At 40.4% G+C, this 17,762-nt stretch overlaps 1 protein-coding gene across 1 annotated transcript in view; it reads right to left on the bottom strand.

Moving 5' to 3' along the window:
• Positions 1–16,642: 16,642 nt before the first annotated feature.
• The window catches only part of SNCA (synuclein alpha), a 70,700-nt gene continuing 69,580 nt past the window's right edge, over positions 16,643–17,762 (bottom strand). The window contains exon 6 of the mRNA XM_030491938.2: positions 16,643–17,274. Within this exon, the coding sequence (XP_030347798.1) occupies positions 17,242–17,274 (33 nt within the window). The 3' untranslated portion in view covers positions 16,643–17,241. The remainder of the gene's footprint in view (positions 17,275–17,762) is intronic.

Here is a 17,762-nt window from a genome sequence, read left to right on the forward strand (position 1 = left end):
ATAATTAAAACCAAAACTCTTTACCATGATGATGCCCATGTAATAGCTTCCCTACAGGAAAATAAAGGAACTATCATTTGAATATCCATGTATGGGGGAAGAAAGTTGTATTTCTCTTGGCTCCAGACATAAGTGACAAGTGGTTGGTTGTTCGGTGCTTTTTGTTTGTTGGTTTGCCGTTCTCCTCCCTCCCCACCCCCCCTTTTAATCCAGATGAGCACCAAAAAGATTTGACCTCAGTTGCCATAACATGAGAAACATTCTGGTATCATTGATTGCCAGTCATTAAAGAAATATTACATTGGCAAATACCCCTATGGCCCTTCAGCAGTTTCTTTTCCAGGCAGACTGAAACGTATACGGACTTCCAAATATTTTGAGTCTGTGCAGAAGGATTAGTCGCAGTTTTGTGGAAACTGCTTTTGTTGAATGTTACTTTTGCAGAACAAGTAATGCCTTTTATAACACCAAGATCAGGTATAAGCATCTGGTCAGCTGAGAGGTGAACACCTTATACCCAGAGTAGGTAAATGAATGACAAAACCTGCTTGCTTCCAATGAGCAGACCACTGAGCACCACAAACCACCTCCCTGCCACGTAGTTTGAGCCCATGAGCTCTCAGCAAGGCATCCAACAGAGGCAGGATCACCGCTACCTTCACTGCCCCAGCAGATTCTGACTGTGCTGCCTAGCCTTCGGGTAAGGTGGTGATTTTTCTAGAGAGGGAAACATCTGCCTTGTCTATCTGTTCAGCTAAGACAGTAACTGTATCAATTTCTGTTTTATTACTCCTTTCCTACAAGTGCTTTTAAGTGGAAACATCATTGCCTGGCCCACGCAGCAGTTTTCTGCTCACCCTGCACTTCTACAGCTCTTCCACCACCCGAGCTCCAATACTCATTACCTCGTAACTTCCCCTCCAGTGATATAACTGTACATAGTGCAGAGACTGAGCTGCCTATTTTGAGAGGTAAAATACAAATAACTACCAATAGTTACACCTTTCTTCTTGCCCATTGGGAATATTTTCCAATTGCCAGGTCTTGTGGGTTTTTTTCTACAGTTAAAAAAGCTTTTCAGGAATAATACCACACCATAGCCAGACTACTAGCAGACTGAATCCCTCCCCTGATCCTGTGGGCAGTGACTGACAGATCTATGCCTGCCTTTCCATCTCTCCAGAAACCCTTCCAGCTGGATCGTTGGCAGGCAAACTCACCCCAACATCCTGCCACCTCCCAGTGAAAACCAGAAAGGCAGCTGAAGGCACAGGCTGCAGATGTAACTACTGCTGTAGGGATGCAAAATATCCCATTTCAAGGCTAATCTAAAAACCCCACCATGCTGTGCATGGAAATTTGCCAGTGCTTTAAGAGCAGGAGGCTTCCCGAGGAGATTTCAGAGAGCATATAACCATGCGTGCCAGGGTGTATTTAAACCTTGCTTCCTTTTCTTTTATATTCTATGATTGTTAATAGTGAACCTAAGATTTAAATGCTGGGCACACAAGGCCTCTGGTGGGAAGCAAAGCCTTTGCAGATAAAACAGCTTAAGCCAACAGTTTCCTTTCCTGCAAGCCTCATCTGAACCACCAGCTGTGTCTGCCAGAGAGAGTGTTGCCTTAAATCCCTCTCCAGACATTAAGGTGAGGCTGGCAACAAGACACATCTCCTCTGAACAAGGCTCTTGGAGCCTCTCTCATGCCCTTGGCCTTTTCTGTTGTGCTCATATCTGTAACTGTTCATGTCACTGAAATGAAATGTCCCAAACCTGTAGAATCTTTACCAGGCTTCATCTTTGCCCCTTTCTTTGCTCTCTCCACAACACAACTGATGAGCAAGTCCCTGGAAGTCCCACCTGCCCCTAGCAGCAGCATTAAGCTGTTCCCCTGCTTGCAGAAACAACATACTGCATTTGTCCTCTGAGAAACATGATTTACTAAGATTTTAGCACACAGCTGAGAAGTACTTAATCCTATATGTTATCTTTAATTAAAGTCTGAAAGACATCAACCTAAACTTTAAGGCTTTGGATGCTGCCTAGAGCAGGCTGGCTGAGAGTTTTCACAATTTTCACATTTTGACCAAATTGTTGGAGAAAGAAGAGATGAGAGGAGAAGGAGGGGAGGGAAGGAAGGGTGGGGAGATGGAGGAGGAAAGGGGAGAAAAACAACAAACAACCCTCCACATGATCTTTTGGTATTCTTCAGACTCTAAAAGAAGCACTTTTTATGAGTTCAGCAATGCTGCTCAGGTTAAGATACATACTCAAAACAGCTTAAAATTGATGCAGATTACAATAAAAGCTGTTTCTCTCTGTTAAGGACACCTATAAAACAGTTTATCTGTTTGAATCACCGCAGCCTTTACGAAGAATTTTTCTGATGGCATGAGGGAAGACAACAAGCCTACCTCCCCCAGACAAACTACTAAAACTAGCAGACAAACACTAAATTTAAACACAACCCATTCTTCCTCTCTTGGAAGGATTTGATGAAGTTTTTCAATATTGTGTCTGCATTTATAGGCGCAGAATTGAATATATACCATTTTATTGTGCTGTTTTTCCTTTTCTCTAAGGAACAATGCTGGGCTGAGGAAGCATCACACATTAAAGTATTATGCAGTCCTTGTCACTGTCAATATTCAAGTATTATTTCATACTGTTTTCTTAGCAACTCCTGGTGAGATTCAGAAACAGTTTGCACATAGGATTACTAATTAAGTTCAGTCTCATTCTTCAGCCTCCCCCAAGCCCACGATACAAAATTTAGTTTTACTTTGAATTTAGAAGACTGACTAATCATGTAAGATACCTATTGGTCATCTATGGAAAAGGCAGCACTTAGCTAGAGTTTCTAAAAGAGAATTGCTGCCTTTTGCCCTTTTGCACAGCTTTGTTTCAAGACAGGACTATTCTGTAGACAGGGAGACAAACAAAGCTTCTAATGCACACAGTCCCAAATCACATAGCCTTCAGTCCCAAAGAAAGCACCAGCAGGTTTCGAAAGAGTCCTTCAGGAGGACTGCTAACCATCAGGAGGTAAAAGATGCTTGACCTAGTATTCATAGTATGCAGCTGTGATAAAGGTGCACCTTAAAGTGCTGCCTTAATCTAAGTTTTCATATCTTGGCACTGAGCAAATGCCCTTAAGTCCAAGGAAATTGATGATAACACAGATCTCTTTCTGGAAAAACTTGGCTAGCACAAATATCTTTTCACAGACCAGGTAGTTATCAGCCTCCAGGCTGTATTTTTCAGTCCCAGAATACTTGCTGTTAACATTCATCCCCTACTAACAGTATCAAAGCATCTCAAGACAGAAGAAAAGCACTGCTATATCCTCTCACATTTACCAATTTTCAGGTTTAGGATCTTTTTTCAAAAGCTTTTGTAGGTAAGAATAGAGAGTTCCAAGTGAGGAAATATTTCTGTGCAGCCTTTAAGAAGAGCACATCTGGAACAGAGGGGGAGAAAAGCAAACCTCTAATAGATCAGTTGCATGTCAGAATCTGCCAGCAGTGTGACTCATTCTGTCCTCATTTCTACTGTAATAAATTATTGCTTCTCTAGGCTTGAATTTTCTCACTTGCTGTTGCACTACAGCACTGCATGAAATAACCCAGCGCTGAGCACTGCACCGCAGGAGTGCCACGTGCAGTTAATCATTAGCAATATGATTTTGGCAAAGAATGGAGAAGGGTGATGCAAAGTATGAATAAAGAAATATTAAACAAATAAACACCAAGCAGCAGCAGGTGAATCAGAAACAAATGGCATGGCATAATTGCAGTACCCTATTTTACACCAAGTCCTCGGCTTGAGTCCAGCCTGGTTTTGTTAATATTATTACCATCAAGCAGCCACTCATTTTCCTCTGTCTAAACATGGTAGTGACCATGGTCTTTGAGATGGAAGGTCCAGATTTTCAAGCACAGAGAGCATGCCTCTGTGCAAGTAAGCAGCAAGTAAGGTAAGGAAAAGAGGCAGAGTATCACTCTGTCTCTATTCACCCCTTCTTCACAATAGGCCTTTCTCTTTTGCATTTCTGTTTTCCTTAATCAGCTTCACTACCATCCTCTCTACATCCTTCCCTTTCTCTCAACCTTTAGGTGCAAAATCTAAAAGTAATTTCCTAGAAGACACAGCTGGATGCTGTGAAGTATCAGTGAATGATAGAGTTCCCCCAAACACCTGAGATCACCTTGAGCTCCAATGTGGGTAAGAAGAGAATCATAGAATAGTTAGGGTTGGAAAGGACCTTAAGATCATCTAGTTCCTGAATAGTGATGGAAAAAGAAAGGAGGCTTATGGTGTGAAAAGGACTAACTGGAAGACTTGTCTTGCTGGGCTTTTCTAGAGTAGTTTTTCCTGAGATTGGAGGAAGTCCTCAGGGACTTGCTGCTGGGTTTTTTCCTTGCTGAAAGGAGAAATTAAAAACTCAGATTCAAAACCCAAATCAGCTCCCACCTCAAACCCCTGTGCCTCCTTTAAACTGACCAAACTTGTCCAGTGCAAGTGTCATCTGGAAGATGCTCACTGAAAGTCAAGAGCTGATGCAAGAAATACGTATTCATTAATATGAAATAATATATATTTGTTACAGAGTAAAATGACTGTTTTTAGAGCTGCTTAAACAGAACACACTTGTTTTCTTCCATTCTAGCAGATGTAGCCTGTAATTCAGATGGAAAACAAAAAGTGACAAAAGGATCATGACTTCTAATCAATAGCAATTTAAAAAGCAAGAGCAGTCTCTGTGGTGTGACTGCCCGTAAGTACTGGGCAGGCTGCAAAGACAAGAACCTTGTCTCAAATAAAAGGGCAAACTAAGATAAATCTTACTAGTCATCTCCATCACACTGGCTTGTGTCCTCGCATCTCTAGAGCTAAAAATGCATGATGTCAGATTGCTAAAAGTATCTGCAAAAAGCTGCTATTTAGATAATAAAAACAGGTGTACTGTTTTAGGTGGTAGCACAGTAACCCTGGCTTCCTGGAAACATACTTGGACAAAAGGTTGTACCTGTCTGTCACCCTGATACTTGTATTTCTGTGTATTCACCAGCAAATGACCTAAGGCCTTGACCTGGAAACTCCAGGTTTCAGGAAGCTCTTTGGCTGTACCAGACACTTCAGGCTGCACATGCACATGTGGCAAAGAAAGGAGAAAATGGGGAGCAGGGGAAGCAGCAGTCAGGCAGGGATAAGCAGGCACTGCAGTTCAGAAGCACTGCCTTGCCTGCATAGAGGCTGACCTGGTGACTTGGTATTTATACAATCTTTTCACTAGATAACTGAAACATAAACAGTGTGCTATCATTTGGTGAATTGTTTGTTCAAAAAATCTCACACTGAAACAAACTGTCTGCTCCTCAGCTGCTTGTCTGATGGCCTGAATGGTAAATAGTGTTTAAGAAAAAAATAGGCATGTTGGTGTTACAAATCAGATAAGAGTTTTGAGTCCTTTTTAAGAACAACCTATTAAAAACCAGCACATAAATGATGACATATGAATAATATTCTAGGTAGGGTTTTTAAAGTATATTCAGACATGGTCCCGAAAGGTGATGCTGGTTTTCAAGATACCTTACAAGAGGTTTAGTCTGAGAGGATGGGAGGGGTCATTCATGCAAAGTAATAGCAATCATAAATCTACAAACCAGAATTTGCTGGGGGAGGAGGGTAGGCCTGAAATATTTCTATCCAGATATAAATGCAGATAGTTTTAAGACAGATTCTTATTCCAAGGTAGAAATACTGGAAAGATATTACTAGAGTATGTGGTGCTAGAAATAACATGAAAAATCTGACAGATTTCTATCCATATTTAAATCCCTCACAGGATAGAGTTAATATTGTCAAAATCTCATCTAGCAGAAAAAAACCCTAAGTTGTAAAGTGGTTTTGGAGATACAAACGTGGATTTTGTTTCTGTTTTGAAACCTTCCAGCTTTATTAACTTAAACTGAACTGTATTGTAAAATGCAGTATTTCCCCAGCTATTTTATTTTAAAGGATTGACCTGTTGCTTATGCAGGACCAGTGGAGCCACGCTAATTTTCAGTACTTTGCTCACAGGGAACTAATAGTGATAGTCTGGTATTACTGCAGACTTTTCTGCCCTATTCTCAAGCCGCTATAGACACAAACTTCTAATTAACAACCAAAAGCAATAGACAAGACTTTAAAGACAGTCTGATTGTCCAGGTAGTTTGTAATTATACATTTATACAATCCCTCAAACCCTGGGTACAGAAAGGCTTGGGCTAACAGAGGATAAGATTATTGGTCCTCACACAAAGCACCCATGCCACTGGGAGCCTCTGCCTTGCATCTCTGCTTGGTGTCTGCAACATGGGTATTACACTATGTTTTTCATCAGCACCACTTGAGCAGAGGAGCAGATACCTGCCAGAGTGCTCTTATCCCTCTGTTTAACAGACAAGGCATGACTATACCACTTAGGATGGGAAACGCTTGGCCCTGACCTTGCCGTGACATCCTAACAAAGCGAGGAGCACACCAAGTGCTGGCTTATCTTGCTACTTGATTCTCAGTCGCCAACAGTACTCTACAGCTTACCTGCTCTTTCATCAGAAAATGCAAGAACATTGCATCGGAGGGTCAGTACTCAATCCCCAGGAGGTCAGTCTACAAGCTAGATTTTTTCCAACTGATTCTGAAAACTAATCTCCCTCACCCTCAAGAGTATATAATTTGTGGCAAATGAGGGACTGATGGCATTTAAAATGAAACTATTTCAGGGCCTTTCCCTGCAATGCTGTTTGTTTATTTGCATGGCACTAGGGATATGCCAGATGTTCTAAAAAGTCACCAAAACCTCATCTCCCTTTCAGTTTTGTAAATAGCAGCTAATCCATTTACACTCCTTGTCAAGATTGTTTCTTCAACTTGGTATTTTAAAGCTCCTGGCCCAATCATGTCATGGGCCTGAGGATGCTTTCCTAACACAGACAATAAATAATAATAACTGAAGCACTGGGATTTCAGGGATATATAACTACTGTGAAAGTGAGATCTGGAGCAAGCTGCAGACCTGTCCAGACAATTTACAGTCTCATCAGAAAACACAGACATGACACCAGCGAGCTGGCTGATAAACGATACATGACAGCTACAGATACTGATTTTCCTACAAACAATACCATTAAAAATAGCCTTGGAAGTACACCACTGTGTGAACCTGGGTGAATGCCAATAGGAAAGTGATAGGTCTCTCTGTGCTTCAGCAAGTGATCAAGTAAAGCCTCGCACACCCACAAAAATTGTAGCAAGTTACTTTTGGAGAAGGTAAATCTGATATGCATCAGCAAAGAGAGAGGCAGCAATCTGAAGCCTGGATGCTGTCAATGACAGGAGGAGGGAATGGCTTCTATTGGGATTTGTGAATAGCAAAGTACTGTGTGAAGTGGAATTCAAAAGCAACAGCAAGGTGACCCCAGTCTCCTCTCTGGAGAGGAAATCAGATTGACAAGCATGAAAATAAACTACTTGGGTTGCTATGAGCAGATTAATTAAATCTGGAACTCTGAGCTCTGTCTTTTAATTGTCCCTATAGTTAAAAATGAATTTTGCTTCCCTGGTGCCTGTTCCTGGACCACTTATTCCAGGGCTCCCTCTTGGCTCTGCAAACTCAAACTCACTACACTGTTACATGCAACTAGAATCACTGTTGTAGAAAGACAATTATAGGGAAGCTACCACAATGTTGATTTCCATTCTCTAGTTCTGTTGCGCTATTTCTCTTCAGATGGCCAAGCTACCTACTTGTTATCTAGTAACATACCCACAAAAAATGAACATGTTCATAACCATTTAGCTTGGAAATAACATAAATAGAAGAGAATTAAAAGCAGCAGAGGTGGCTTTTTTTTCCTCCAATGTCAGCGCCATCTCCAATTGTCTTGACCTTGCACTTTCTGTACGCCATGTCTCTAAAGAGATTCCACTGGGAATTAGGGATGTGCAAGGTTATGACCTGATAGTCAACACATCTTTGGCTTTGTAACTGAACACTATAAGATCAGCAGAAAGACAAGAACGAAAGTTAAAAGAGAAATGAGGCTATTCTTCAGTAAGAGTGTTTTGGGAACAGTGTCAGAACCATTCTTGTTTGCAAGTGAAATTCTTTCCAGATCCTGGAACAAAAAATGGCTATGAAGGATGCATTCCAATTCCTATCACTTGGGCACAACAGTACCAGAGCTCAAACTAGGGTCTTACTGCCCCAGTCAATAAACCCAGAGCTGATCAGAACAAGTCACAGCTCTCCTCTAGCCCAGGCATCATTTCAGTAGGGATCCAGGTCTTGAGGTCAGCATGTGGCTGTGACATGGCACCAGGCTGGGGAAGATGGGCACACATTAATCTTCAGGTACTTCAGCTGCAAACTCATGTGCAAATTAATGATATCCATGTGAACATTCATATTTCAGTTTATTTAATGAGAAAACTAGAGACTGGCTGGGGGGATTTTACATGTAACTGACCCCATTCTTTTGCTTTCAATTTAAATTACGAAGTTGGAGGAAAAGACCTTCTGTTGGCGTTTTCTACCAGTAGAACGTTTAGTGGGATATTAAAAAACCCAACAATTCTAGTAATGTTTCCTTTCTTTAAAAGTCAGCCTTCTATAAATAGTATGGCTTAGTCACTTTAGCAGTAATACCTGCATGACACAGAAGAGCCTGCAACCTTGTTCTTTTACAGTTTCCAGCTCAGTTGTCTTGATCTTGTGCTGTGTTTCTTAAAGTCGAGATAGCCATTCAGCCCTGGTAAAAAGACAAACATGAATTTGTAGCTACAAATTCATTTTTAGTTCTTTATCTTCTTCTGCCATATTATGTCTGTATTAGTCAGGAGCGTTAGATTAGCTTCAGAATTAGCAGTAAGAACACCTCTCAGATCTGTGAGCACTTTACAAGTACAGCTATTTCTATTCTACAATTGGGGTCATAAATTCAGCTGGGGTGACTTTCCTACCACATCAACATAAGCAACTAACAGAATTTGAATTAAAGTCTGCCTCTGTATTTTACACTACCAAAGGATTCCCTCAATGTGCTTCAGTGTTGTAGGATCTGTATTTGTCAGTTGATTTAATTTCCTAATGGCAAGCCCTCATGGCCATCACAGACACAAGAGCAGAAGGCACAGCCCTACATTGGGTGCACTGCTTCTGCAGGTAATGAAGAAACAGCATAGGAATACTTCCCACTTACCTCTAGGAAGCATCTGCTTTTTGCAAAAGTGCAGCCACATGTTCTTCCTTTCCTTCCCAGTTTCCACAATGAGATAAAAGTCATCGTCTTCTCTGAAAGTTCTCTGATGCTTTGAAGTCAGCATCTTCTCTGAAAATTACACCCCTGTCAGCCAGGTGGAGGTAGAGTTGGCTCAGGCACTCAGCGGTAGGAGCTGGGCAGGCAGAAGTACATCATTTTAAGCAATACCAAAATTCTTTGGTGTTGAGTAAATTCAAACTTTATTTTCCATGGGTGCACCTGTGCTCTGTGTAATGAGAGGGCTGGCAGGAACTCAGGCAACAATTTACGAAGAGTTGAGGTAGCCTGCAGGGGCTGAGAGCTGCTCTGCCCCAACACCACCCATACTTGTTCAGATTTCAAAAGGGTCTCCAACTAAATCCCAACTCTCCAGAGGCAACACACTTTACTCATCAACCTCCTGTTTAACAGTATTATCCTCACACTTCACTTACATTTCAGTAATTTCTAGGCTCCTGTTGTACTGGGGAGTGAAGACTCATGGAACAGGCAAAGATCTTTTCTCCTGCAACCTTGTAACATATAAGACAAGACAAAGTCATTAAAGAGAGAAAACAGATGGGCGATTTATCAACATGTTAAATGCTCTTTCTCCCCAAAGTGCACTCCTCTCACTGCCAATTCTCTTCTTTCAGATCTACCTAACCTCCTGAGGGAGCATGTTTTTGCTTCCGTTTCCTCTAAACTGACTTGCATTAGCCAGCCAACATCCTTCTGGAGCTGCCTTGCCATCAAGCTGCCCAAGTCAGAGCTGCTCTGCAAACACTCATCTATTCAGGTGGATATTCAAGCTCAGGATAATTCCCTCTATTTAAGCAACATAGCTTATCTCTTCGTGAGAGAGAGACAAACAGACTACCCTGAGTTAACATGGTTATTTACATGATGCTCTACAGTTCACTGTAGAGCAGTTGACATGAGGAGCTTGTTCATGGTTACATAGGAGCTAACATCCCCCTGACAGGGGCTCAGAAAAAACACACTGTTCCTAGGAGCAGAAGGCCAACCCCACATAACAAAGGTTTGCCAAGAAACCCATTGTGTAACTAGGCAATGCCAGAGTTTCTGGGTAGGGTGCTTTTATTATCATGCTCAGTCAAGCAGAACTGGCGCTGTGACAAGTGCTTCTAAAAGAGCATTAAACACTACACAGGTGAGAATAAATGCGATTCTCAACTGATGTAGCTGTACCATCAAGAACACCTAGTCAGAAGTGTAGTAGCGACAGCACATGTTTATTAATATAGCGTATTTCACTGTAAGGAACCAAACAATGTTGGTAACTCTGCACTGTACCTAAAATAAACCACATCCAGATTTGTAGAGTTACGTGGTTACACCTACAAAACTCTGCTAATTCAGATTTGGCTTGTTAGTTGTGAGGCTAGAATTTGGAAGCTTTCAAATGTTACCTAGTATTTATATTAAATGCCTTTAAAATGCATTCCTTGAATTTCAGATAATCCCCTCCCAATGAAGACCATTATTACAATAGCAGCACTTTATAGTACTTTATGTCAATGTCCATACATACTTTCCCATAATGGGTGCACACACACACAGAGTATCCATTAAAAAAAGAAATATGCATGTATACTTCTAGGTATCCAACGTGATCCAGGATGGTGTCCTTATAAGGATGTATAAAATCATGTTTCAGACATATTATAAAATATATGAAATTTGGGGAAAAAAAAAAAAAGAGTGGACAATTCCCTTCCTTTCTTCAAGCATTTTCCAAATTGCAGGTCTCTTATCAGGTGCAGTGAACAGTAAATCTACATTATAAACATGCAGGCATTGAACAACTCCTAGTGGCAGGAAAAACTCACCTGCCCGTGAAATGCATTAATACAGAAGATCTGTCTCTTAGTGAACAGCAACTACCTTTCACAGACTGTAACAGACTGGAATGATCATATTTGAATTTGTTTAGTTTTCATAAAACTGAGAATGAAAAAGAAAATTGAAGGCTTTGAATTCACTTTCATTTATTTCACATCTAAGAACATCTAATTATTCAAATGAAGTAAATCACTCATGCTGCAAATCTGGGCCACGAGGGAACTCTATTTTGGTGTGAGGGGGCTGAATAAATAGGAGGAGTTTTGTTTCAAGTGTTTTGTGGGAGCTGCCATCACCTTTCTTTGCCAGTGAAAGTTGCTACTTACATAGTGGACTGACAGATGTCATTTCTTTCTGGCCTTATTGTCCTTTACATTTTCACTATTAACGTGTTTGTCTACTTTTAATCAACAGCACTGTCTTGTCTTCTTGCTAAGGCCGCTCCTTGTAAGATTTTTCTGGTTTTGGGGAATGGGCAATGTAACCAATTCAGCAGGATGCTACCTTCAAAATGCTAACATTAGATGACCATCTTTGTTATTTCTGCAAGGCTTCACAGAATTTTACAACTGAAATTCACATGAATAAAAATCCCAACCAGACAACAGACGATAACAGTCCCATGGGCATTGCACAATTCCCTTTTCTATGCAGGAGACTGATAAAATCAGCTTTCATGCTTCATTTTATATTTATTAATCCAGAACACTCTTCAGTCGATTGCTTTTATTTTTCTTGGTACAGAGGACTTCAAGTGGCAGAAAAACAACAAAAGGAATTCAGCATAAAAAACCAGGTGTCCTCAAACAGCAGTGGAATTCTGCCTCATGGAGAGCAAAGCAGCCCTATTCTGAATTTGCCTGGCTCCTTGAGGTGCCCGTCCCTGGAATCAATTTAAAACCACAGGTTATTTTCTATTATTGGCCTCCGACACCTGAAGCACTGCCTGGAGGAGGGAGGCAGGATGAATGCCAGCCAATTCTCAGCAAGGCTCTCATGCCTGTTTTGCTTCCCCAACTTCATCCTCTGCTTTCCTTAAACATCCACCGTGCCTCTCTATCTCAGTGCTTTTGGGCAGTGCCTCTGTCTTACCATGTCTTTGGATACAGTAGTGATGGGAGCATCCTGAGGAGGAGACGAGCTGCGGTCCTTCCTCTTTTTAAAGAGAGGGTCGAAGACTAAATCCCAACTCTCCAGGCATGCTTGCAGCCTCATTACAATGTACTAGACACAATGGCTGGAATAAGATTTTGCAATAATATGGACACTTAGCAATGGGGACAGGGTAAGATCTAAACATCTGAGAATTTAGCAGATTTATGGAGGGAAATAAATAAATGGGAGAGTGGCAAGTAGAGAGAAAAAGAAAAGAAGTTGAGGTATCCCAGCAGTTTACTTCTCATAACAACATTCTCCTTGTTAAATCTCAATCATCAGAAGTGCATGGATGCTCTGGCCTCTTCTAAAGAGATCTCCCATGCTGCAGCTGAAAGCAGCACACTTGCAAATCTCTGATGTTCACCTTTCCAACAGAAATATGCTCTATACATGCATCAGATGCTGATAGACTCTGATTTATTCAGAGAGGCAAATATTAATGAAAACCGCTAAAAACCCACTTTTATGCCTTCACTGGAGGAAGCATTTTCAATGCGTTCCTTCCAACACGAGAGAAATCTCATCTGACCTAGTTTCCTTCCCTGTTTGTTACCTCCTGGCTGTCTCATCTGAGGTTCCACCTGCTGTTTCTCCATCTGCCAGCCTTTTTTAGATCAGAGGAACCTTCTGAGTTGCACGTTAAATGTCAGGCAGGCTTGAGAAAAGTTGTTTATGTCTGTACTTAAACAGATGATATTTTCCATTAAAAATGCAGCATGGAGACACTAAAGGCTAAGATGTCATTTGTTTTTGGTTACTGTAACTCAAGAGCAAGTCTGCTTATGTGGAAACTGATGCTATTTGTTCAGACCTGTGTATATTCAAGCAGAATAATGATGTCCTGTGAAAACCATTATTAATGTCTTTCCTAGCAATATTGAAAGCCTTAAGATGGGGCCAGAAAGTATCAGATAATTTAGTCAAAGTCACTAGAAGCACTGTGTGGACTGAAATCAAACCCCAAACCAGTAGCAGGGAACCATCTATCTTCTCTCACTTACCTCATTACCTATTCCAGAGCAGAACACAAAGATTTAGTTTGCATTAATATGTCATTAAATATCAATTACCTGAAAGCGTAATTACCTCTAAGGTTGCAATACCTAGGGACAACTACTCCATTCAAACCAAACATTTGAGGTATGCTGCACCAAAGCCCAGTGAGGACTTAGCTGTAGGGTTTTATGGTAATCTTTGTTTTTCTGCTACTTTCATTCCTCTTACATATTCTGCAAAGAGACCTTAATCATCTGATCTTTGCTATCTCTGAGTTCTATGCAGACTTAAGAGAGGTACCAGGAATCATCCACACCCACGTAAGTCAACAAAAACACTCCCTTTATTTTCAGTCAGTTAGGGATCAGAGCCCTGGAACATCACCTCCATTGCGCACCATCTATCCGACAAAAAAAGTACCGTACAGCCGGAGACTTAAGAAACTTTAGAAGCAAGAGTTACAGCAGTTATTTTCTCCCTAAAAAGCATATAGAAAAGAACTGGAAACTCATCACGTCGGTAGACTGCCACACATAATTTGTACGAGAAGATCAAACGCGTACTGGAGCTATGGGTGTCCTAAAACACTCATGTGAAGCCAGTAGGAATCTTGCCAGATTTCAGTGAACTTTGGATCAAATCTTAGAGGCAATTAAGTAGTTCTACTTGATATATTAAGGTTTTATGACTATGTGTAGGCAGCCATTCTGTATCTGTCTTCCATTGTGCTCCTGGAATAATTTCGGGGATTAAACGGATGGCCCTGAATCTTTGAGTCTCCCGGTGCTTGGAGGCAGAGGGCTCTACACCAGGTTTGCTACAGCTGGTTGACCTGCTGTCCACATGTGATGCTTCCATATGACAACCACTGAGCCTAGGCTGCCCATACTATGAAAGCCAGAATGAGTAAAATCTGTGCTTCCTGAAGAGATGCAGGCATGTTACTTTTCCTCGAGTTCAGGACATTTTATTTTACCTTAACTTGCCTATACCTGTCTCTAGGGAATGAATGAAAGTCTTGTAGCAGGGAGGGCATTTCTTGCCTTATCCCTCAAATACAACGATTTTAAGTCATTATACCAAAGGCATCTAAAACAAGTATTAACACTATGATTTACAATAATAAAACCATTATTACTGTGTGTCTAATTAGGAACCATTCTAAGACCAATTAAAGCTGTCAAAATAGAACAAAAAAGCAACATGTGTTTTTTTTTCCCTGGAGGACTGGAGAGAATCATTATTAACTCATAATTTGAGGACCAGAAGATTGTTTTTAGTTTGAGTTGAAATCTAGGCTCCTAAGGAAGAAAGTGCTCTGAGCTATATTCCTCTCTGGCAGGCATTGCTTAAGTAAATGTGATCACAACAGTAGGAGCATTTTTTAATACCCAGGGCAGACACTTCAAAAATCTGAATACAGCAATATCTATTCAGTTCAGCTGTAGTAGCCAACAGAATTCTGTCACTTGCAATTCATGTGTCAGTATTCATTGCACTGCAGGAAACAAGACAAAATTGCACTTAGTTTACCTGGAAAAGATGGTCAGACAGCCCTTAAGGAATCTAATTAAAATGCAACTTGTTATCAGAGCAGTGCATCTCACTGTGCTGCCATAGTAACCAGGGGTCCCATGGACTTTTGGGGCCATCTGAGGCCATGTTTGCAGGAGGCACGAGAACTAAACTGATTGCCTGTGGTACATTTTAAATGACCTGAAAACTCTGAATGATTTGCTGATGTTAACCTATGAAAGAAAATAATTAACTCCTACAAGCTTAGATAATGGACCAGTCTCAGGAGTCAATTTATTCTTATTACTGTTTTTTTTATGACATACTGCTCCCCGCAGCTTATTTAAGAAGCACACGACTTATCTGCAGCATGTGAGCAACCAAACAGTTTTAATTTGATTCCCTAATAGAGAAACAACAGAGCCATCAAGACCTGTGGGCTGGGGAAGGTAACATGAACAACAGAAATATGTATTCTACTTAGGCTGCTATTTCCAGTGCTATTTCTTGAAGTATCAGGCACCTGACTGCTCTCAGTTGTTGCTTTTGGTGGATGAGTCCCCACTAGCATGCTGGGAAAGAAAAGCACACTACAGTGCTGGGCTTTTCTTCCTGAAAACTTCTACTAGAACAAGAGATCCTTAAACAGTGTTAATAATTACACAAGGAGTATCTTACATTATGCCTTGTCCTAATATTAATTTTCCATGTATGCAATCAATAGATTTGCCACTGAGGCATTAAGATGAATTTTAACAGTAGAGATGTCCAGGTCAAGAGATTCTTTTGACACACCACCTGTGAAGAAGACTGGAAATTGTTAGTGTTTTTTTTCAGGTTGTCATGAAACATTTCTGCAAAAGAGCAGTGGACTTTGATGAAAATATCTGCAAGTTGTTTGAAATGATCAAGGAGGGTTTTAACTGCTTTGAAAAAAGAGCTTGATAGCAATTTTTCAGAAATAAATGAAATTCCTTAGAAATACGGGTTGGGACTGGGGGATGACATGAGAAATTGGAAGCACTGGTTCCACAATGTTCATGTGATTTTGGCTCACCGTGCTACACCATCAGCTCCCATTGTATACAGCTAGGATGGGTACATACCTGGAAAGATCTATTCCACATTGGGCATGCTAATATGAGGAAGGTTGCAGAAAGCCAGCTCATTTCAAGAACAAGTTGGGAGTTCACCCTCTGGGGATCTGGGTCTCTTTTGTAAATACCAGTGACACACATTATGTGGTTATGCTTAAGTTTCCACATTTACAAAACCAGACAATGGTATTTACCTGTTTCAAGATCCGTGCCCTAGAATACTGGAAAGACTAGATGTAAGCAAAGTTCAAAATCCTACTCTGGATTAGAGAAACCTAAACAAAAAAATACTATATCATTCAGTTAGAGGCAACATTTGATTCAAAATAACAGATAATAAAACATGAGAGAAGTAAAAACATCTCACATTTAAATCTTTTGGGTTGGAAAGAATTTTTTCTGGATGGAAAAATATCCAGGCAATATAATAACTAAAATTACAATGTCTAAAAACAGACAGTAAATTGTACTTTTGCTAAATAGATCTTCATACAAGACAAATTGATTGCAACTAATTTATCACTCTTCTGTATAGCCCAGTGCTTTTACAACCATGAAATAGTAATTCTTCAAAGGGCCCTGGTACTCTCAATTCTTCACCTTGTTTTTTGTACAGAATGGACTTCCCTTTGCTGGTTTTGTTCTTCCAGTTCCTTCACAGGAATACATTAACAGGGGCTTTTGGAGAGGAAAGAAGGTGGTGTAAATCATCACTAATTTAGGAGTTCCTTTTTAATGGGTTATATTTTATTTGCTTCAGTTGAACACAGTATTTACAGACACAGGTTAATAAAACATCACAAAACAATAGAATTTCAACAGCTAATATTTATAGGTGCATAGTTCATGCTCAATTACTTTTTTTTAATATGTATAATACATACACATATATATAAAGCTCTCACAATAAGTCATCTCTGCACAGAAAGAATAGTCATAGGAAACAAATAAAAATTTTATCATAAACAATATCAAATTACTGACAGCCTATCAACAAAACATGTACAGAATTAGAAATAAGCAGTAGACACTTAGGTGTTTTTATTTAATATTTTCTTTTTTAACTTTTAAACTTGAAGCCACAATATCCACAGCACAACAATGACCCTGCCAACCAGCTTTCATTTCAGCAGGAGGGAGATGCTGAAATGAGGCGGATGCAGTCACAGATACTCCAATCATTGCTGATGGAAGACTTCAAAATACACTGTAAAAACTGTAAAAAAATTTTACGACTGGGCACATTGGAACTCAGCACTTGTACAGGATGGGATGTCTTTAGCAGTCAGTAGATTTCAGGAGATACAAAGGAAGGAAAGGACTCTCATGCTTCAGGTTCATAGTCTTGATACTCTTCCTAATGAGGAGAGCAGAAATCAGTGCTACTAGTACTTTAGATAAATGCGTCCTACCTTCACTGCTTGTTCTAGTCCTAGTGGATTCAATACCAAAATATTTTCATGTGATCAGGATCCTGCCATTTATTATTATTTTGTCACATCTTCCAGATACTGTGGCTGCAGTATTTGCAGGAGAATTAGGCTTTTACAGTGATTAACACATCATTCAGCTGATGCTGCCAGGAACTCACAAGGCTACCCATGGCAATTCCCTTGGAGAGGGAAGACTACCTCTGAGCTGAAGAGCACACCAGCTACTGCAGATACTCGTATGAGTCAGTAGATCATTTAAATATGCTTTTAACTACAGTTACATGATCAGCCCCCATAATTTCAGTGATATTCAAGGTGTCAGCGATGAAACATGCCTTTAAGCCTTTTACTGGATCATGGCCTAAATGTTTTATATCTCTGATTTTCAGCCTAATTATCTGTACTACTGTAA

The sequence above is a fragment of the Strigops habroptila genome, chromosome 7 (assembly GCF_004027225.2).
Source record: "Strigops habroptila isolate Jane chromosome 7, bStrHab1.2.pri, whole genome shotgun sequence".
Taxonomy (NCBI): domain Eukaryota; kingdom Metazoa; phylum Chordata; class Aves; order Psittaciformes; family Psittacidae; genus Strigops; species Strigops habroptila.